The following is a 22875-nucleotide window of genomic DNA, read 5'->3' as shown; positions in this document are numbered from 1 at the left end:
TACAAAAAAGGCAGAAGCAACAGACACTGGACAAGTTTTTTTCTTCAACCTCAAAGCGACAGAGGACATCCCCCGATGTTCTCATGGAGGGGGATTCCCCCTCTAAGCAGTAATTCCACCCCTTCCTCCCCACACCTCCATAAAAAAAAAAAGCATAAAAATAAAAAAAAAAGTGTTTTGTAAATTAGTTTCGTAAAATAAAGTTATGTACAGTAAACAGTAAAATGTGTTTACGTATTAAAGTTACCCAGTGCTATTGTTTTCTGCCATACGTAGCGTATCTGTCATATGCCCTCCCTCCTCTGCGTTGACCCTCCCTCCTCTGCCATGACCCTCCCTTTGCTGTCGTAATCGCCTCACTAGAAAGGTAAGATTCCACATTTTTTTTTTTTATTCCATGCTGTAGTGTCATTTCTTTAGTTTTTAGTTACAGAATTATGTTATGTGCTTATTCATAGTGCTATTGTTTTCTGCCATACGTAGTATATCTGTCATATGCCCCCCCCTCCTCTGCCGTGACCCTCCCTCCTCTGCCGTGACCCTCCCTTTGCTGTCGTAATCGCCTCACTAGAAAGGTAAGATTCCACATTTTTTTTTATTCCATGCTGTAGTGTCATTTCTTTAGTTTTTAGTTACAGAATTATGTTATGTGCTTATTCATAATGATTTTGTTCCTACACATTGCATTTTCAGTCGGTCATAGCCAAGCCTACCAATGCTATATGTCAGTCAAAACGATAAGTTTTCCTATGTTTTCTTATGTTTAAATGCTTTCTTTAATGTTTTTATTTTTATTTAACATCATTTGTACTGTATTATAACTGTTCCCATTTAAAAAAACATACCTATATAGCCTGTAACTTTCATATATTAGCGAGTCAACAGGGGCTAGGAACCAATTATTTCTATTTCCTTTATTCCTTATGGAGAAAATTGTTTCGGATAGCAACCATTTCGGATAACGACCCACTTTTCGGAACGGATTGTGGTCGTTATCCGAGGTATTACTGTATATATATATATATACACATAGATAGATAGATAGATAGATAGATAGATAGATAGATAGATAGATAGATAGATAGATAGATAGATAGATAGATAGATAGATAGATAGATAGATAGATAGATCTTATCTATAAAGCAGACTAACAATTTTGCGGTCTTGTATGTATGTTTTCATGCAGTTGACACTTGGAACGTTTCTGGTGTGCTCTGTAAAAGCAACCAAGAGTTTTATCATGAAAAATCCATAGTATTATTTGTTTGTAGTTGAATATTTGTTTTTGTTAACTATATTTTCATCTTGCATTATTCTTATTGTAACAGTGTTGTTGTGGAAATAGAATTAAATCAACCTAATGATAATATTGATTTAATTGACTTTTTTTAGTCATCAAAAATTCTGCATGTAAAAACTTATTACTACACCATAAAACAAAAATGAATCTGTCAAAAAACGTTAAAAAAGGCTTTGCTTGTACCATCGTTTTTACACTACTTTGAATGTACAGTGGTTTGCGAGCATAATTCGTTCCGGAAACGTGCTCGTAGTCCAAAGCACTCGTATATCAAAGTGAATTTCCCATAAGAAATAATGGAAACTCAGATGATTTGTTCCACAACCCAAAACTATTCATATAAAAATGATTAATACAAAATATAAAGTAAAAATACATAAAACAAATTAACCTGCACTTTACCTTTGAAAAGAATCATGGCTGGTGTGAGTGAGTTTCTAAACTCTTGTGGGACTGCACCCAACGGGACAACACGCAGAAGAGCGTCCCAAAGCAATCGCAGTCTCCCAGCGCTGTAGCAGTTCGCCGTAAAAGTGAATCCGAAAAGATGCTATAAGCGCCTGCCATCGATGGGTGATACAAGGAACAAGGAACATTATAAATGCACAGGGCCCTGCCTGACTGCTGTGTCTGTTTCAAGCTGAATAAAGCTGGTGTTGCTGAAGTACTGAGACTCAGCTTTGTGTTTTAGTGTGCAAGACGGGGACTCGCACGTTACAGCACACACGCGCGCGCACGAGCACACACACACACACACACGAGTGCGCGCACGCGCACACAGTGACAATGCTAATGCTGCAGTAAACAGTATACGCTCGTACAGATGTTTACTATGAGTGAAGCACACCAACTCAGATGGAGAATAGGAGATGATTGCCCACAATCCCGCAGCGAGAGAGAGAAGAACCATCAGCTCAGTTGTGATCACATGACGCTCAGCAGACAAAGAGTATACATACTGCTCGTACTGCAAGACCTCGCTCGTTTATCAAGTCAAAATTTATTACAAATTTTTGCTCGTCTTGCAAAACACTCGTAAACCAAGTTACTCGCAAACCAAGGTTCCACTGTATTCCACGATTATATTTTAATTAAAATAGGCTATCTATTATATTATACATAAGATAAGTAAGCAATTTTATTTTTATCTACCATAAACATCCAATATTTATTTTGTGGATTCAGCGGCTCTCTTTGAGATTTTTCTTTATTCATTAATGAACTAAATGTCATTTGTTTCGCAACATCGTAGCTAACATGTTGGTGTTACAATTTTTTTGTAAAAAAGATAGTCTTTTTTTTTAATACGTTCATAATCAAAAAAATTAATTTAACTTATCTTATTTAACTTTAATTAAAGATAACTCATTTAACTTATCAAAATCAAAGGTAAAGTATAAAGCAAATATACTGTAGCTATGTTATTCAACTTATAATATTTATTTGTATTGGTAAAATATCCATCCATCCATCCATTATCCAACCTGCTATATCCTAACTACAGGGTCACAGGGATCTGCTGGAGCCAATCCCAGCCAACACAGGGCACAAGGCAGGAAACAAACCTCGGGCAGGGCGCAAGCCCACCGCAGGGCGCACACACACACACCCACACACCAAGCACACACTAGGGACAATTTAGAATCGCCAATGCACCTAACCTGCACGTCTTTGGACTGTGGGAGGAAACCGGAGTACCTGGAGAAAACCCACACAGACACGTGGAGAACATGCAAACTCCATGCAGGGAGGACCCGGGAAGCGAACCCGGGTCTCCTAACTGCGAGGCAGCAGGGCTACCCACTGTGCCATCGTGCCGCCCATTGGTAAAATATTTAACATTTAATTCATTGTAGAACAATTTCAATTGGAATATTGAAGATTGGAGATTCGGTCTTGTATGTTTGTTATCATCTACTTGACGTTCGGAACGTTTGGACAATCATTGAAAATTGCTGGAATCAATTTGGAAAAAGCCGGTTTCTCACATAGACAACTTTATGTGTCATGTTCGAGGGTACGAAGTCCTAAGAACCTTTATATATTAGCTAAAGATGGAAAAACTAAAAACATTGTATATAACAAGGCACTTCAGTATACAATACAATCATCCATCCATCCATCCATTTTCCAACCCGCTGAATCCGAACACAGGGTCACGGGGGTCTGCTGGAGCCAATTACAATCACATTAGTGAATCTTTATTGTTTGTTAATTTATCTTTATTTTTAAAGTTGTGGGGTTTTTTTAATTATATTTTTCTCAAACAATTAAGAAAAAAAAAAAACACACAGCTAGTGGGACTATATAAACTAAGCCTGATCAGTTACCTGCTTGGACAATATGATTGGGATGTTTGTTATGTATGCAGTATCATTTAAGGCAATGCTTTCTAGTTTCCATCGTGACTGTATCTCTCATCCATGTATCTTGGGTACTATTTAGCTGGAAAACACCTGCTGAATTAATTGTTTTGAACAGTATGGGCTTTAAATCTGTACTACTCATTTATTGTTTGCTTCATGTTTTAGCCTACTTATTCCAGTGCAGAATTGTTGAAAGGTAGGAGGATATCCCAAGAGGGCTGGGTGCATGGCAATAAATAACCCAGACTTAACAGCAGTTCATCACTCACACTCTGACACTAAGACACTTCCCATACCTCACAGATGTGTAACTTCTATTTGTAATTCACTACACTATGTATTTTTTACATCATGGACACCAGAATTAGTAGCACAACAACATTAAAAGTATATACACTATGCTGACCCAAATAGGTTTATTTTACAACATACATTACATCAGTCTTAACAAATGTTCCCACCCAAATAGCTACACATTTCTTCCTTAGCTTGATTATCAAACCCACTAAATGCTGTGCCAGTCCTGGAAAAATCAAGTGTGAGGCAAGAACCATCCCTGGATAGGGTGTTTGCCACTGCTGGGCACAATCATTGCCACTCCTTCACTCATTCATACATATCTAATACAGAGCTCATAATGAATCTAACGTGTCTTAGGAATGAGGTTGACCATAGAGAAAAACCTACGCAGATATGGGAAGAACATGCACACAACTAAGATTTAGCTCTTCCATTATACCAAAGGGGACATTGCCGAATGTAAGTTCAATAAAATGTGGTGGAATGAATTCAATTACACGGCAAAGTCTCTTGCTCTTCTGTTGGACAGACTAAAAGAATACTTGAACACTCCCTCTTAATGTCACTGCATCATCTTACCTTTTACAAAAAGCCCTGATTTACCAAGGAATCTCACGTGAATTCACTGTACAGTATGTACTAAATAAAAATTCACTGTAGGCACACACAATGTTTCAAGTGGGATCCCCACTGAAGGATATTATTCATATCTTGTTTCTTAACAATACACCTCATTATTTTCTAAGCCTTCTGAATTCTTCTGCACACTGTTAAGAAGATGCAAATGTATCAACATAAACTCCTAAATCCTTCTTGTAGTACCTTGTCATGGCCAATGTGTTAAATAATGCTGTCTGCAGCAAGGCACATTTGTGTGTATGCTGTTACTAGGCATGAGCTGACATATTTAATTCACATACAGTACATAATTAAGATACACGGTTCATAATACAATACTCCCACAGTATACTACCTCCTTGGAACAACAAGAAAATCATAAATAATGCTATTTTTAGAAAAATTGTGAAAAATAATTAAACGGATTAGTTAAAAACTAATAAAAAATACCAAATAGTCATTAAAAACTATAGAAATATATCAGTTCTTCACTGCACACAATATACCAGGAGTATGCAATTACGGTCCTGGAGGTCCGCAGTGGTGACAGGTTTTCACTTTATCTAGTTTCTAAATTAAGACCACTTATAAAAGCAATATTTCTGGGGGCTTAATTTTAGGTAACTTGCTTGCAGAGTTCATAATGAATCTAACATGTCTTAGGAATGAGGTTGACCATAGAGAAAAAAAATGGGAAGAACATAACTTTCAGAAAGTTTTAAACTGCTACATTTAGGTTTAATTTTTTTGTTTTCTTAACCAGCCATTGGTAATAACAAGATGCAAATGACAAAGGAACTAACGTGCTTCCATTTTAACCTGTGCACATAAGTCATGAAGTATTTGTGTTAATAAAATGTTTTGGAATAAATGAGAGAGCTTGGAAGGATGACAAATCATTAAGGATACATTTCTAAGAAAACAAAAACTATACAAATTTTGTCATGGAAGAATAAAATCACTAATAAACCACACTATTAAATACCAAGTTTCATTATTTGTTAGGCCTGCCTGCTAATTACAAAACTGGTTGGAGAGAAAACCTACAGCCACTGCAGACATCCAGGACTGTAATTTAGTACCCAAGTAGTACACAATACGTTTTTAGTGAGTATTGCAATAATGAAATAGAATGCAAAGTGAAACTCACTCATCATGCACACTTCTCTTAACACCTTGACAGTCTCCAACTCTGTCCTGTAAGCTAAAAGGTGCCTGCTCTTTCTTACTAAACTTGTGTGTGTTGCAAACTTAAGAGACGTTTAACAGACATTGAACCACTGACCGACACCTTGAAAACATTCCAGAAATAAAAAAATTACAATAAATATATACACAATATGATACGTAAGAAATCAAGAAAATAAAGGCAAATATCAATGATGGACATTGAAATATGCATGTGCTATTTTAACTACTCAAAGCTCACAGTGCAGAGAAGTGGTACAAATTGTAGTTGAAACTTTTAAATTGAAAACAGTTTTTCTCACAGTTTTTAAAGACAGTATATAAATTAAACACTTGATACTGTATGTATGAAACTCTTAAGGTTCATACTGTACCTCTAATTTTTAAATTACTTTAATTTGGTAATTTATAAATAAATACACATACATACATACATATATACATACATTGTATGAAAATGCCACCCGGACCAAAGTACCACCTGAGGCACTCTCTTCATCGCCTTATGTCAAGTGCCAGCCTTGTTCCTTTCTGTCTATCATCCTTTTTATGCAATGGTTATACCTCTGACGTGTAACAATTTGCACTTATTTATGTTGAATTAAAATCTTCAAATACTAAAAACTGCAAAAGCCTTTCTGAATGGTTTATGCTGCCCACTTAAGATTCTTCTCTTGATGTGAAAATCAATCACTTCCCTCTGCAGATTTAACTCACTATATCACAAAGTTTACTTAATATATCATCCATCCATCCATTATCCAAACCGCTATATCCTAACTGCAGGGTCACAGGGGTCTGCTGGAGCAAAGCCCAGCCAACACAGGGCGCAAGGCAGGAAACAAACCCCAGGCAGGGCGCACACACACACACACCAAGCACACACACTAGGGACAATTTCGGATCGCCAATGCACCTAACCTGCATGTCTTTGGACTGTGGGAGGAAACCGGAGCACCCGGAAGAAACCCACGCAGACACAGGGAGAACATGCAAACTCCACGCAGGGAGGACCCAGGATGCAAACCCAGGTCTCCTAACTGCGAGGCAGCAGTGCTACCCACTGCGCCACCGTGCCACCCCTCACTATATCAATACATCCATTTTTCGAAGCCTACTTTATCCATTATAGGGCCACATAATTTTCTTCCTACAATCCAAAAACATGGCGGTTAGGAGGACTGGTGATGGTAAATTGGCCCTGATGTTTGTGTGTATTCGCCCTCCTATGGACTAGTGTCCTGTCCAGGGATTGCTCCTGCCTAGTGCCAAATGCTTGCTGGGATAACCTCCAGCTTCCCCACAAGCCTATTCTGGTTAAGCACATTTAGGAAACGAAGGATTGATGACTGGATGGATTAACTGCCATCAGGAACTAACTCTGACAGAAATGCCTATCCATCGTAGATAATACTAACTACTATATCGGAATTAATAAATTAAAAATTCCAACCCAGTTTCTGAGGTGTTTTATTTTTACAGCATAGCATCATTTTAACTACACATTTTAATTTTCAGAATGAAATGATGTCATATTGTTCCAGCCAAGGCTAGACTCTTCAGACACTTTGGTTTTCCTCCCACGCCCCTAAAGATGTGTGTGTTAGTTCAACTGGTGACTCAAAGGTGGCCCAGTACTCATTAGAATGTGGATGCTTTCATGTGGGTAGCCCCTGTGATGGACAGGTATCCATACACTCAATATTCCAGGAGATCTCCTGAACTGGATTGAGCTGGATTCAGAATGTTATGTAACTCTACAGTACAATATGTATTCCTAGGGTGAAATGATGGCACAGCAGGTATTACTTCCTCCAGAAGTGTCTGGATCCAGTTTCACTTTCCAGATTGAGTGCTTTGTACATGAAGGTTGCACATTCTTCTTGTCTTTGGTCCAAAAGTCCAAAGATGTGTGGTCTGATAACCTTTTGTGAGTAAATGTGGCTTTCTGTTTGCTACTGAACTCATGCACTGTCCAGGGCAGGTTGCTGTTTTGCATCCAGTCTTGACTGTATAAGTTTTTATTCCCCATAATCCTCTATTAAATAGACTAGTCAGTCAGTCATCGTCCAACCCGCTATATCCTAACACAGGGTCACGGGGGTCTGCTGGAGCCAATCCCAGCCAGCACAGGGCGCAAGGCAGGAACAAATCCCGGGTAGGGTGCCAGCCCACCGCAGGACACACACACTCACACACACCAAGCATACACTAGGGACAATTTAGGTTCGCAAATGCACCTAACCTGCATTTCTTTGGACCGTGGGTGGAAACCGGAGCACCCGGAGGAAACCCACGCAGACACGGGGAGAACATGCAAACTCCACACAGGGAGGAACCGGGAAGCGAACCCAGGTCTCCTAACTGCAAGGCAGTAAATAGACTAGATTTAGAAAATTAATTGACAGATGAACACAGAAATAAAGATGGCCTTTTCTGCAATACAAAGCAAGAACTAGAAACTGAATATTTAAGTGCAACATTTCAATGTGCATAATACTATCGGCCTGATTAAAAGGATGTATTACTGCCTGTTTGTGAAAAGACATTCTGTATTAAAAAAGTGAGGCAGGTACTGTACATCAGTACAATTACAGTCCTGGAAAATACGCAGTAGCCTGCAGAAAGCAAACAAATTGATTTTGTTCCCCGTTTTCCATTAATTACGTTGTGTGTGGAAGTAAATATAGCAGATGGTTAACACTTTCTCCTTAAAAGAAGCCAGTATATTAGTCTTTAAATCAACCTAACCTGGTGTAGCAGGAAGACTAAGCCTAATCGACCATAAAGAAAACCAGCCCTGTAGAGTACATCAGTCAATGTCTAGCAGCAATAAATAGAGAAGTTACATAGATACATGACAGAACATGCAAGCTCTGCAAAAAAAGGACCCCAGGCATGAAACATGTCCAGTTACCCAGAGATACAAGGCTATTTGCAAGACTTTCGCTTATCTTTATATATAAAATTCTAATGACACTTTTTCAGGGTACCATAACATTTAAGAAATAGCAATGGCAGGTCCAATAAAGCAGTCATATTTAGTACTTTGATGCACGTCCCTTGCATGCAATGACTGCTTGACATCTGTGATTCACGGACATCACCAGGTGCTGAGGATCTTCTCTGGTGATGCTCTGCAAAGCCTGTAATTCAGCCATCTTCAGTTCCTGCTTGTTTTGGGGACTTATGGAAAGCCTGCTCATTTGGATTTAAGTCAGGTGACTGGCTTGGCCATTCAAGAATTTTCCATTTTTTAGCTTTGAAAAACTCTTGTGTTGCCTTAGCAGTATGTTTGGAATCATTAACTTGTTGTAGGATGAAGTGCCGTCCAATGAGTTTGGAGGCATTTACTGGAACTTGAGCAGACAAGATACACCTCAGAATTCATTCAGCAGTTACATCATCAATGAAGATGAATGTGCCAGTACCTGTGACGGCCATACGTGCCAAAGCCATAACCTCCCCACACCACCATCTTTAACAGATAAGGTGGGATCCTTCGGATCTTGGGCAGTTCCTTTACGTCTCCACACTTTGCATTTGCCATCACTCTGATATAGTTTTATTTTTGTCTCATTTGTTCATAAGACCTTTTTCCAGAATTCTGCAGGCTCTTTTAAGAACGTTTTTGCGAACTATAATCTGGGCATCCTGACAACTAGTGGTCTGCATTTTGCAGTGTGGCATCTATATTTCTGTTCATGAAATCTTCTGCAGATAGTTATATCTGACACATACATATCTCCTGAAGGTGGTTTCTGATCTGTCACACAGGCGTTTGGAGCTTTTCTTTACCATAGTGAGGATTCTTCTGTCATCCGCAGTGGAGGTCTTCCTTGGCCTACCAGTAGTCCCTTTGTGATTACTGAGCTCACCAGTGCATGCTTTCTTCTTTGTGATATTCACAGTTGATTTAGGCAATCTTAAGGTTTTGCCAATATCTCTCTAATGGTTTGATTGTTGTTTTCAGCCTCAAATTGGCTTCTTTTACTTTTATTGGCACAGTTCTTACCTTCATTTTGAACAATGGCAACTATAGACTCTAAAGTGTAGAAACAAGCCTAGTTGTCCTATGATTGCAATAATGAAACAACAAAACACACCTGAGTAATCACAAACAACTGTGACGTCAATTTTCCAAACATTATGATGCTCTGAAATGAGAGGACCATGTAGAAAACGTGTTGTCCTTCTTATATGGTGTAACCAAAATATATGCCAGTACCCTTAAATTAAAATCCGCAGTGTGCACTGAACTGTTTAATTTAAGCAAGAAAAGGTGCAAAGTGCTACGTGTGTTTAATTCCTAACAAAAATCTAACAGGGGCTCAAAACCCCAAAGTGCAGAAGGGAATTGCTTCAATAAGATAGATAGATAGATCTTTATTGTCATTGTCACTTTTACAAAGGAACAACGAAATTGAAATAACTAAATAAACAGTCAGTAAATAATTCATAAAAGCAGGTGATAAGTGGAGGTTAAAAATCATTAATAAATACATCCCTAAAACCGAGGTTAAAACTCATTTGCAGGTCCCATCCATTAAAAACAACCATGAGCTGTGGTGCTACCTTCGCTCATGCCAAAAGGATCTCTGCAGCAACAGGGGACGTCCACCAGGCTGGTGCAGTCAACCATTAAATCAAGTTTAGCTCTACACCTTCAATCCTAGGCCTTTGATGGGACACCCATGCAATGCCTTGCTCCCCTCTTCCATCATTGTTCCCTGACTTCACACAGGAGCCCATTCCAAGCACTTGATCAATACTGCTCCTTGGGGTTGCTCAGCAGGGGTGACCCTTGTCCCTCAAGTTCTGGCCGTGCACTGTATTTGGGGCCAAACTTGACCACCTTTCTGGACTCTTTGTACGTACCAACCCCTCTCTGAACTTCTCTTTCACTTTCCATTCAAACTCCAAGTCCATCTTGAGGCTGCTCTGTTTATCCCGGTTTCTCGCCCAGGCTCCTTTTATCCTTCAGTTGGGCAGAGGTGTTGTGATTATGGACCCCAAAGTGCTAATGAGGCAACTGGTCGCCACACAAATCTACACATGTATGCAATTACGCACTAACACCCTGAAGCCATTTCTACCTTTCACACCTAGGCTCCTCCCAAACCTGGATGTGCTATTTATTCACTTAAAAAGACATTCAAAGGCACATACCCTAATATGTATCACCAGACAGTGTATATATAGGATATACAGTATATGTATTTTTTGTAATAATTCACTTAATGCAAGATGTTCATTTTCTATTTGACAATCAAAATCAAAAATAGATACTTTAAGTTGATGTCACAATACTTGACTTCTTAGTTGACTGCAGTTGCTGATCTTGTCACCAGAGCATGTCAATGTACATGAGTAGATGGACTAGATGTCCCTGGGCAAGTCAAATTACATAACTGTGTGATGACTTTCCAGCACAGCTTCATATTTCTATTGTATTGTGGGCGGCCCCTTTCTCTGACAGCCAATAACATGCTACCTGACAGTGCACATGCAATACAAAGGGTTTACAAGCACAATGAGTTCAGCCAAAATCTAGACCCTTTTTTTCCCTATGTTGTGGTATGTAAAACACAAGACATCAAACAGATGAGCTTCCCTTCTATTTGTGAGGTCCAAAACACTTCATTCCTCACTGCTACACATATAAGCACAGGATGAGCATTCATTGGTAGTCAGCTCTCATGGACACAGAGCTCACCCCTATGATTTCCATCCATCCATCCATTATCCAACCCGCTATATCCTAACTACGGGGTCACGGGGGGTCTGCTGGAGCCAATCCCAGCCAACACAGGGCGTAAGGCAGGAAACAAACCCCAGGCAGAGTGAGATCAAATCTGTTTGGTCATGTTGGAGAGAGTCATGGAGTAGCTGGTCTGAGTTGCTGGGTGTGTCACATTTGGGGATCGGTTTCATGGGAACCTACCACTGACTACCTCCAAACACATTTAGATGTGTAAATTAAAATTACTGGAAAAGTTGTGTAATGTGACAGGGACTTTACCAATGCTCAATCTATTATACAGAAGCAGCATTTTTTATTATTGGTCTCCAACACAGGATATTAGAAGCAGATCACAAAGATGCAACCAGACACATAATGACCAAACTGGAAGTTGCACATTAGTATAAAGTTAAACCTAACCTTTCTAAACATATGCCACTGGAAAAAGTGTCAGGTATCATCCTCCTGTTAATTTTCTGAATCTGTTTTTTTTCCTCTCTCTTATTTACAGGGCTCCATGGAGTGCCCAGAGCCTATCCCCGCGTCATTAGGCATATGTCACAAATGGGGTCAGCTATAAATTGCCAATTAACAGAACATTCATGTGTTTGGGATTTGAGGAAAAAAGGCAACATGTTGCTGAAGCATATTAAAGTATATCTGCTCCAGAAATGAAGATGGTTTAATACTGTGATGCCCCATGTGCCCGCAGCTTTGACATCTTATGTCTCCTGGGACATCAATAGTTACAAATCGAGATGGACTACAACGATGAGGACACAAACAACAAGCTGCTGGTACAAAGTGCATTGTGTGTTTATTACCAGGAATCCAAAGTCCTTGTACTAAAAGTGTAGTGTAGTTCAAAGTCCTTTTCCCATTATTAACTCACAAAAACAGTATGTTTTTGAAGTTGAAAAACACTATATTTTATTCTAGTAAATGCATTTAAAATTCGGTACAAATATCAGAGTCAGAAACATTACTCTCTTTATCTTGCCTCTCGTCTCCAGTGCCACACTCTCCCGTCTCCTCTGTTCATATCATTGGGTCTTCTCAGCAAAGTCGAGAAACCACAGTCTTTTCTTCTGCTCTCATCCCAGCTACCTCAGCAAATCATCACTGAGACACTCAGAGATGGCCTCCATTATTCTGCCACCTACCTGAAGCATTCGATCACACCTGCTTCGTCTATTGCTCAAAAGCAGCAGCCTGCCCCTGAAGCACCATTCCTCTTGTTCTTTCGCTGGAGCCACCTGACCACCTTGCCTAATTCCCTCTGCACTGACACAATCATGCAAATCTGTACTTTCTCTCTTAGCTTTTCTCTTCTCTGATTTTCCTTTATCTTTTTCTTCCATTTTCTACTCTGACTCCTTTTATCCTTGTGAGTGTAGGTGCTTTCCTTAATGACCCACTGAGTGTCACTGGGAAATGGCTGTGCTGATTGTACCTGCACATGAATGAGCAATAATCCAATTTCCCCTTTAAACACCCCACAGCTTTCCATGGACACACTCCTATAACCAAAAAGCCTGTGCCACACTGTTTTGTTTTTTTCAAACCTTTAACTTCCACAGACCCCTAATGAGTTGCACCAAATATATATCAAACCTAGCCCTAGTAATATGGCAAAAAAGATAAACTTCCTTTTTAATGGGAAGTCCATTCTTGTAGCCAATGAATATGTCATTTAATTAGTACCTGATCCAATACTGTCCCATCAAAAATCCCTACCACTGCATAATCTTCTTCTTTGTTCTTTTTCTTTCTAAATGTTATATTCCAACAAATAGATTATAATGAATACACAAAGTTATAAATGGTACTAAATTAGTTTCTCATTTTAATATTTCTTTGTAACTGTCATTTGGCTAAGAACAGAGGAACCAAATGATCTTAACTATCAGGCTATGAGACAACGCACTGTACAGAATGACTTCCTTTCTGGCTTTAAAGCTATGGATACAACTACAGTTCTGAAATTCACAGAGAAGTAAAACCCACACTTGTGGTAATTTTTGAGACTGTTGACAGAACTGAGATACATATCGAATGAAATGACTTGTTCCATTAAAAGTGAGAACTGGCGACTAATTAAAAAATTGGCTTGAACAGAAACTGCAGACTCTGTAGCCATTAAGGACCAGTGGAGAGTGGTCTGCTCTAAACTGTTTTCCTATTTTAGACTCGGTTAGCTTTCAGTTCAGTGCATCTCCTGACTGGTAATTCATTGAACAGAGAGGAAACGTCCCCATGGGGCTGGGGGGTGTTTAGTCACACAGTGTACCACATGGGTGTCCTCAGCTGTGCCTCCATCCGGACAACTAATTTAAATTGACTGGCACCTAGGACAAGCCGCTCTATTGTCTGCCCTGATTTATAGCCCTTTACATGTCACATTTCCTTGTCTACAGGTCTCCAGGATTACTCTTTCAACACCCTCTTTGAACATCTGGAGTGGTCTTCTAAGCTTTGTGAAGTCTGTTTGTCATACTAATTTACTTACAATCTGCTTTAAGACACAACCATCAAAAGAATGCAATTTGTGTAAATAAAGTTTTTTTATATAAAACTGCACAATTGTAGATGTTATTAAAAAAGTAAATCCATTAAGGAAAAATCTGTTAAATGCAGACTAGTTCATAGTTAAATATCCATTTACATTTACTTATTTGGCTAAGGCCTTTATCCATGGCGACTTCCAACATTTACGATACAGTTGATTTCTTTTGGAAGTACCAACAATTGTAAATTATTCTGAAAAAGCACATATTATATGGCTGGCTTGTAATTCTCTTCCATCAGATATTAGTAAGCTTCCACAAAATATTTCAAGCAGGTTTCCATTGAGGAAACGTTTATCTACAGTTAGAAACTACCAGTACTAAATGACACTCCACTTCAAAAAACTGAGAATAAATAAGCAAGGGGCAAGCAGTTCCTTCTCTTCTTTCACTATGACTAATGAAGGAGCAGTTAGCCATGCAACAAAACCCAAAAAAACTCAATTTGTTCTCTTTATGATCTATGACTAATAAAAGTATGATACTCTAAGTAAATTCCATAATGAAATCCTTCACAAACTCTGACTACTAACAGCTTTTCCTGCCACTTCAGCATATTGTTTCCTCAGTATATACCGAAATGTGCTAATGTTATCATTCTGTATAGGTGATGTCTGTCTAAAGTGACTTTGAAGGTAGCATTTTGTTCTCTAGATTATCAACACTTTGAGTCTACCCAGGCTTGCTGGTTAAGCCCTAAATTTCCACAAGAATAAAATGCACTTATGTACATTTCTATAAATTAGAATAGAAAATACAAATTGTTTTAAAAAAATTATAGTCCATTAAAAAGTACAGCTTCATGTTCATCACACTGGTGATCTAATTTTCCTACGTAGTGCTCTTCAAACAAACATTGATCTAAGGGTATAAAAGCTTTGTCTGAATATGGCTGGAGGTTTAGAATATTTGACACTCAAACTTTTCTATTTTTGCAACACATTCTTTTGTTTTCAACATTAATAAAAAAGACAACTTGACACTGATCAAATCACTGATGTAACTTTGTTAAGTAATGGTCTTTACAGAAACATTGATGTAAGGATGTAAAAGCAATGCTTTAATATGGCTGGAAGCTATGATTACTTGACGATTCTCTCAATTGTCAACATGCACTGCTGTGGCTGGCATGTTTCTGCATTGAATTTGAAGAACATATAATGTTGCAGTTTTTCATCACTTAGTCGCCTTCCCATTGTTATGTTTCAGCTTGCATTTCCCCCTGGTCGGTGTTCACAGTTTCTATTATTTATTTGTTTTAATCTTTCTTTTGTTTATAGTGTACCTTTTCCTGTGTGTGCTGGGAAAGGGGTGTGGCCTTGGTAATGTCACTTGTGTTTATTTAAGGGAGAACCTCCCGTAGTCCCTGGTGGTTCACTGAACGTGTTTGAAGTGGAGTGTTATTGTGCTCTTTGCTAATGTTTTGTGATTCCTCAGATTTTTGAACCTGTGCTTTGCTTTTGACTTCATCTTTGGATTTCATATTAGGCCTGTGTTTTCTGACATTTTTGAACCTCAGCTTGGTTTTCAACCATGATTTTTGGATTCTGTATTGGGACTTTATTTTTTAATGTGTATCGCCTTTTCAGGCATCTCCTTTGTGCTCTTTGGAACTGTGGGGCTTCCACAACCTTTTTGCTAAGATAACCTTTTATTTTATAAGGATTTGTCTTAGCCCTTTGGATTTCTAATTTGAGTTTTGGTGGTGTTTCGTCTCGTGGGCAACTTTTGAAAGTATTGTATACCTGTGCTTTTGGAACTTCCTAATTCATGACATCTACGATTTGCTTGACACTCAGAAGATGTCACTGCTCGTCTTTTTCTTTCCGCCATGTCACTTGGTTTTGCAAACACTTTGCCATAAGAAACAGATAACCACATGCCACTTTTTTCAAGGTTGCTGCTACCTAAATTTTTTTTTTTAATTTCCAGAATGGTTTCAATTAAGATGAAGATTCAGGTTGCATCACCAGTATTTTGCAAGTAGTCATGTGATATATATGTTTTATGATATATGATGTTCAATGTAAAACATAAAAATTATTAAAAAACAACAACAACAGCTATGTTGAACTGAAGTTAAAATAATAGTTTTACATCCAATTTAGGTATTTTTGTAAAAAACAAGGCCCTCCACTAACAGTTTTAGTAAATTACATTTCTCTTTTTGTCAAGAAACTTGTATAGTCAGCATCAGAGTTTGTTACTTGTTTTTTTAAATATACATCCATCACCCATCCATTACAGAACTTGCTTAATCCAGTTTTAACTCACCTACTTCAGCATAAGCAAGCACAAAATAGGGACCCAACTGCACCAGCCCACTTATTCACACTGGGCCGATTTTGCATCACCAATGAAGCTTTCCACATACATATTTATCAGGTGGGAGGAAAACCAGAGGACCAGCAGAACACACCCATTGGGAGCTTATGCAAACGACACATAGACGGCGCCTGAACAGCAATACAGTAATGCAATCATACATACTTTTTTTTTAAATAAAAGTATATTTTATTTTTTAAAACAAAAAACGTATGTGAACAGTTGTGAACGTTTCCATCACAATGAGATGTTTTAATAAAACCTCTGCTAATCCCTGTGAAGTATATATTCAAATATGCTTCTATTATGGCAAATTGAAAGCATGGCTTTCAGCAGATAAAATCAGGTCATTTATGATTTCTCGTTTTACTGCCATACCCAGGGTCACTGAAAGTATCAGTGAAAATGAGCGAGCCCAGCGGAGATTTAATAGCAGCTGTGTCCGGCTGATATACTGGGACTCTCCAGGAAATCGTACTCCTTCACGTCCATTTATTGTATTGTTTAAGGGTTTGCTGAGCGTGCAGATCAGTCTAATCCAGAGCATGAAACAACCATAAATGATTGCTGACATTTAGTTAAATGAAACAAAGGGCAATTCACATTCAAACAAAGTTAGTGGTCGATATTTTCTGAACCCTTTTTACTACAATCAATTGACTTTTATACATTTTGATATTTGTGCACAGAGATTATCTACATTAATTAAAATGTCTTCCTAGTAATGTGTGCCACTCCCTATGAAAAAATGAAGTGAAAATGAAAAGTGTTACAAATACTAAACAACTTCTCCAAATTTCCTCAAAAAATATTTTGTGTACATAATACACATTGCCAGCTTAATGTCTGTAATGGTTTGATTTTGCTTCTTTAATGATTAAAAGCAGCTGCTGGTATCAGTTTATTTACAGATTATAAGCACAGCTGAAACCAACCTGCATCTGTTATTTGTTCATCAGTATTATGTAAATGTGTATTGCTTTATTCTTATTTCATTTATTTATTCATTTTTTCTTTAATATGTTGTAAGGCACTTTGAGCTGCATCTTTTACCTGAAAGTGTGCCATAGAAATAAATATTGTTGTCGGAAAGGGAACTAAAAACACAAGACATTTTTAAAAAGATTCAGAATTACTCAAAAAGCTCCAAATTCCAAAAGAAGAAAGATGAGAAAAGAAACAGATATTTGGTCTTCAGTTATGAGGATTCTCACTATTAACAAAATCTATAAATGTTATCTAGTGAGGCAAGCAAAAGGCTCTCAAATGAGCGAGCTATTGATTACATCTGACCTTGCCAGAATACACTGCAGCAGCTGGGTATGCCACCACTGGGGGAGGGGTATGGTTAATTGTATTGGGGGGGTGGGAGGGAGAGGTTAAAAAAAAAAAAAAAAAAAAAAAGTTAAAGAATGCCAATCCATGGAGGCATAGGAAGAGAACATTCATTAAATTGACAAAACAATAAAAGCCATGTGTATCGCATATGTGGGACATTTGGACAAAACATCAAACCCCAGATGAGTGATTATGCCCCTCTCCTGTCCAGTTAATATTCCATCTTTGGCGCTTATGATTATTCCTGCTCTTCTCTATACAGGCTTACAAGCTTTTTTTCATTTAATTAAAAAAATGATGAACCAGCAGACCTTTTCTGTTTCCTTAATATATGGAGTTTAAAGTATCAGTAAGTAGTATTTTTCTGCAATTGCCCAGCTTTCTGTTTATTTTTTTAATATTAAGTATTATATTGCTAATCAATCAGAATACAGTTGCAAAAGTGATTTTGAAATTCATAAAGGATGGGCTTAGACATCCAGGCTGTCCACAGAAGCTAACTCCTCGACATGAGTGTTTTCTGAAGGGAAAAGCTGAGGAAAATTCACATGCAAGTTCATCACAGTTAGCTAAAGCAGCAGAAAGCCAAACTGGGGCGACTGTTTCCCGTGCTACAATATGACGTATGCTGTGGAAGAGTGGCATGCAAGGGTGTCATCCACAAAGGAAACCATTGCTAAAGCCCATGCACGAAACAGCTTGTTTAGCATTTGCCCGGGCCCATGTTGACAAAAGTGAAGACTATTGGGCTCTATACTTTGGAATGGAGGTACAAGAGGTAATCTTTTTGGAACTTATGGCATCCAACTGCATGGCGTTGCAAGAATGAAGAGTACAATGAAAAATCTATGTCACCCACAGTAAAGCATGGTAGTGGCAGTGTTCTTCTATGGGGTTGTAGGAGTGCTGCAGGTGTTGAGAAGTTGCACTTCATTAATGGCATCTTGAATTCACAAATACTGAAAGAGAAGATGCTACCATTTCTCCATGCCTTGGGGTGCCAGGCACTCCTTCAACATGATCATCACCCAAAACATACATCAAAGGTCAGTGCTGCATCCCTGAGGAAGATCAGGGTGAAGGTGGTGGCCAAGCACATCACCAGATCTCTACCCAATAAAACACCAGTGGGGAGTTCTGAAAAGACAGGTTGGGCATCATTCTCCATCCAGCATGCAAGCTCTGAATGAGCTGATTCTTCAAGAATGTCGCCAACTTGTTTCATACCTAAAAGAGTTGGTGCTGATCTGAAACATCATGGAGACCATCTAAAATATTAGATTTGGTGGAATTTGTTGTAGGGTGTTTTCATTTGTGCAACACCTCATTTGAATAAAATGTATAATTTTATTATCCTAATGATGTTGGTGACAAAGCATTTATGTTGTTAATAAAATGAATGTTTAATGAAACTCAGTTTTGTTCAAATTCTGCTTATTGTTCTGGTGTTCACTGAGAAATGAATAAAAATCTTAATTTTCAAAGGGGGTGTACAGTACTCATTTCTGGTGAGTACTGTAAATACAACTGATCACATATCAGATATTATTTCCTTTTCTATGCTGTAATAAAACTATTCAGTGCCTAAAGTTATAGAAGATACATGCCAGCAACTGAAAGAGAACAGATTTCCAGTAAGTCATTCTACATTAGACTGACAGATTATGTTCCTGTCCCTCCAGAACAGATTTTATATTTTATTCCTTCAAATAAGTATTGATAGTTGACAATTGGCAAATATGGGCTCAATTTACAGTACACTTAATGCAGAAAAGTGAATTGAGGCTAATTAAATAAACTTAAAAAAATTACAAAGGAGTTGATTAATCAATATCCACACCATAATCAGAGGATGAAACAAAGTTAACAAGAGCCACCCAAACGTGCACATCTCAGTTGCAAACAAATTCATTCAGACACACAGGAGTGTAATCCCTATAGAGGGTCTTTTATTGCGAGACAAGAAGAGCATGAGGTCTGAAAAGGCAATTTTATGGCTGTTTGAGACAAATGCAGATGAGATATGGAGTTGTTTGGTAAGTACATCTGTGGCTCTTGGCAAACCAAGCTGTGTAAGTCACAAACTAAAAGGATTATTATAAAGTCAAACTCCTACCGAGTCACAGACAAACAGGGAAATAAAATAACAACATGCGGGCACTCATCAGTCAACCTCTCTACTACAACAGCCTCGAAGCAGTAAAAGAAATGCAGTGAAATATCCAGACACCTTACCTTTGCAAAATCTCGCACATCGAATAAATCAAAGGCCTCGAACAGTTCACTTTTCCTCATTCCAAATATTTCACAGCATGCAGTAAGAAATGTTCTGATGTTTTTCAGACAGAGAAACTGAAACAAAATAGAAACATCAATTCAAATTAAGCAAGTATTTACATGGCAGTAAAATTACAAATAGATGTGCTTACTAAAATCTTTAGAGGAGAAATTCAAGTAAATACTGTATTTATTTCCTGATGCATATGAAGGGTGGTACAATGGTGCAGAATGTTGAGTGTTGTAGAGTGTTGTTGCCCTTCAATATGCCGACTATCTTTAATTCCCAAAATGGGTGTAATTAATCTAACCCTAACACCCATAAAGTTTTCCAATTTGGATGCTTTCATGCTAGACGCTGTTCAGTGGATTGGTGACTCTAACCTGGTGTGGTGTGAGTGAGCATGGACGAAGGTTTGGGTGTACCCCATGCTGACAACCATTTCCATTCAGAGATGTTCCTGCTTTATACTCACTCCTGTAGGAGAAAGCTGCAGCTCCTTTCACTGCGGATTACAAATTCTTAAAAACTTCCATTCATTTATACATTTCATAGCTCCATGGTATTGCATCAAATAGATTAGAAATCTATCTGTGGTTTAAATTCAAATGCTTTGAACTGCAGTTCATTTAGCTTGGGAGTTTTCTTTCAGTTCATGCTATGTTAAAGATTTTCATCAACCCATTATTGTTTTCAACATCATACAAAAATAAATGTCAACATGTCAAAAGATTAATATTTGTTTGAAAGAATGACTTATGGCATATCCAGCTTCCCATTCAGAATGGCAGTTTCCAAGAAAAGCTTTCTCCACTTAGATATGAGATGAAGAATTAAGGTTAGAAGAGGGCAAAGCTAATAATCCATCGTGCCGCTTGGGTGAAAGAGTACCAGCAATATGATCCACATTGCGTAGCTCGTCAGGAAAGTTGTTAATTTTATTTCCTTCATATAATGGAGCTGAAATAACTTACAATGTTGTCTAGGGAGGCAATAATACCTTAAAACAACAGGATGCTGGGAATGTCCATTATGCAATTCTACAGGGAAGAAGTTCAGACAACAGACTTTTTAAAAATTGTAAACCTTTTGCAAGATCAATATACAACTAAATTTAAAAATTATAAATCTGGATTTCTTTTCTCTCTTATTTTAACTTTTTCATTCCATTTATTACATTATAATTAGGCCTAGGAAAGTTAACCCATTTATTTTTGTGATTAATGTGGCCAGTTTAATGAGTTAAAAAATATTGTTGCATCCAAGGCAGGTAACAAGGTGATCATCTCATGGTGTTCATTTTCTTGATTTTTACATATTACATGGAAAGGCAGGGGAGAGAGAGAAAAGGGGGTAAGGAAGGGGGTTTATGGCAGTCCTTGTGCAATGCTAGAGGAGAGTCACGAAGATAAAAATTGCTCTCTTTGTTTTTCATTTCACATTTCTGTAAGAAGACTGAGTCAATGTCATGTAAGTGAAAATAAAGTTATCTTTGAGTGGCACTTAAACCAAAATAATACCTCTGTATTTAAGTCACCAGTCTGTCAGGTAGCTTACACTGCTGACTGCCCTAATAGAATGACAAAATTCTACGAAATAAAAGTATAATGATTTTCCCTACCCATGATTCAAATCTGCAGTATCTATTTATATAAAGAACTCAACATATCCACCAAGTTAGTTTTTAGCATGCCAAAAGCAAAGGTGTAGATCAGTGTTTTCCAACCTTTTTTTGTGATGGCACACTTTTTGCAACCCAAAAAATTACAAGGCACACCATGATTCTATCAACTACAACAACAGCAAAGGTCAAACACATGATAAACTGTCAGAAGGGTCAGGACTACCAGAGACAGCATCATAAAATCAGTTGGGAGATTGAAGTTCGCAGACACAGCACTCTGTGAGCACTTTGGACGCATTTTCCAGCTGCTTCATTCCTTTTTCCGCTCATACTGGCAGTCCACTCTCTCCAACTTGTATGCCCACTGTCCCTTGGCTCTGCAGGAGTCACTGGCGAATATGCACCCTGGCAGATGGACCCCCAACATGTCTCCTAAAGTGCTCTCTAAGTGCCATGTCTGCAAAACAGCGATCGTGGACCTGCTTTTATGTTGGCTTCTGCAGGACGTACCGTCCTCCTTGGACAGGTCTCGACCACCTGAGAAGCATATCTCTCTCAGTTCTACACCCAGAGGCACTACACTGTTATTTCCACAGTGCACCAGTTGAAAAGCACTTGTGCAGAGTATAATTATAAAGTCGTTGATTGTGATGAATAATTGAGGATGGTATTTGTGGAGTATTAACACAAGTTTTATTGTATGTCCATTTAGGAGATTCTTACTCTTTCAATTAAATCAAAAGTGTACAGCCTTTTTCATCATTTAGTTTTACTTTGACACATCTGTGTTTTAAATTCTATGTCAATTTGAGAATTAACACAAGATCTTTTGTTGTGATTTTTCTAGGTGCTTATAATATATTGGCTTCATTTTGTTATTGCCTTCTTTTCAACCTTCCTTTTAGGAAAGAATTCAAAATTCAGGTTGTATTTGCTTAAGTAGTATTTTGTTAAAAGTTCAGGTTTAAAGTCATTATTTAAGTTTAAGCTATGCCAATAAACTTGTAAAAATTTCTTTGTGTTGATTCTACAATATTTTTGTGATTCAGCATGTCATGATTTATGTACTTATTGTATGATTACACGTTTTAATGATAGATGGGATTAATCGTGATAAATTATATATGATGGCGCAACTAATTCGTTTTTTTAATATATTGCCAGCCCTAATTTTAATATAATATTTTATTCTATTAGATAATTTACATTTAATGATTCTTAAACATC

At 37.9% G+C, this 22875-nt stretch overlaps 1 protein-coding gene across 1 annotated transcript in view; it reads right to left on the bottom strand.

The window, feature by feature from the left end:
• LOC114658947 (guanine nucleotide exchange factor VAV3-like) overlaps nt 1–22875 on the bottom strand; it is a 367009-nt gene that overhangs the window by 282253 nt on the left and 61881 nt on the right. The window contains exon 2 of the mRNA XM_051933104.1: nt 19982–20098. Within this exon, the coding sequence (XP_051789064.1) occupies nt 19982–20098 (117 nt within the window). The remainder of the gene's footprint in view (nt 1–19981; nt 20099–22875) is intronic.

The sequence above is a fragment of the Erpetoichthys calabaricus genome, chromosome 10, assembly GCF_900747795.2.
Source record: "Erpetoichthys calabaricus chromosome 10, fErpCal1.3, whole genome shotgun sequence".
Lineage (NCBI taxonomy): Eukaryota > Metazoa > Chordata > Cladistia > Polypteriformes > Polypteridae > Erpetoichthys > Erpetoichthys calabaricus.
The sequence above is the reverse complement of the archived record's forward strand: the minus strand, read 5'-3'. Positions and strand labels throughout refer to the sequence as shown.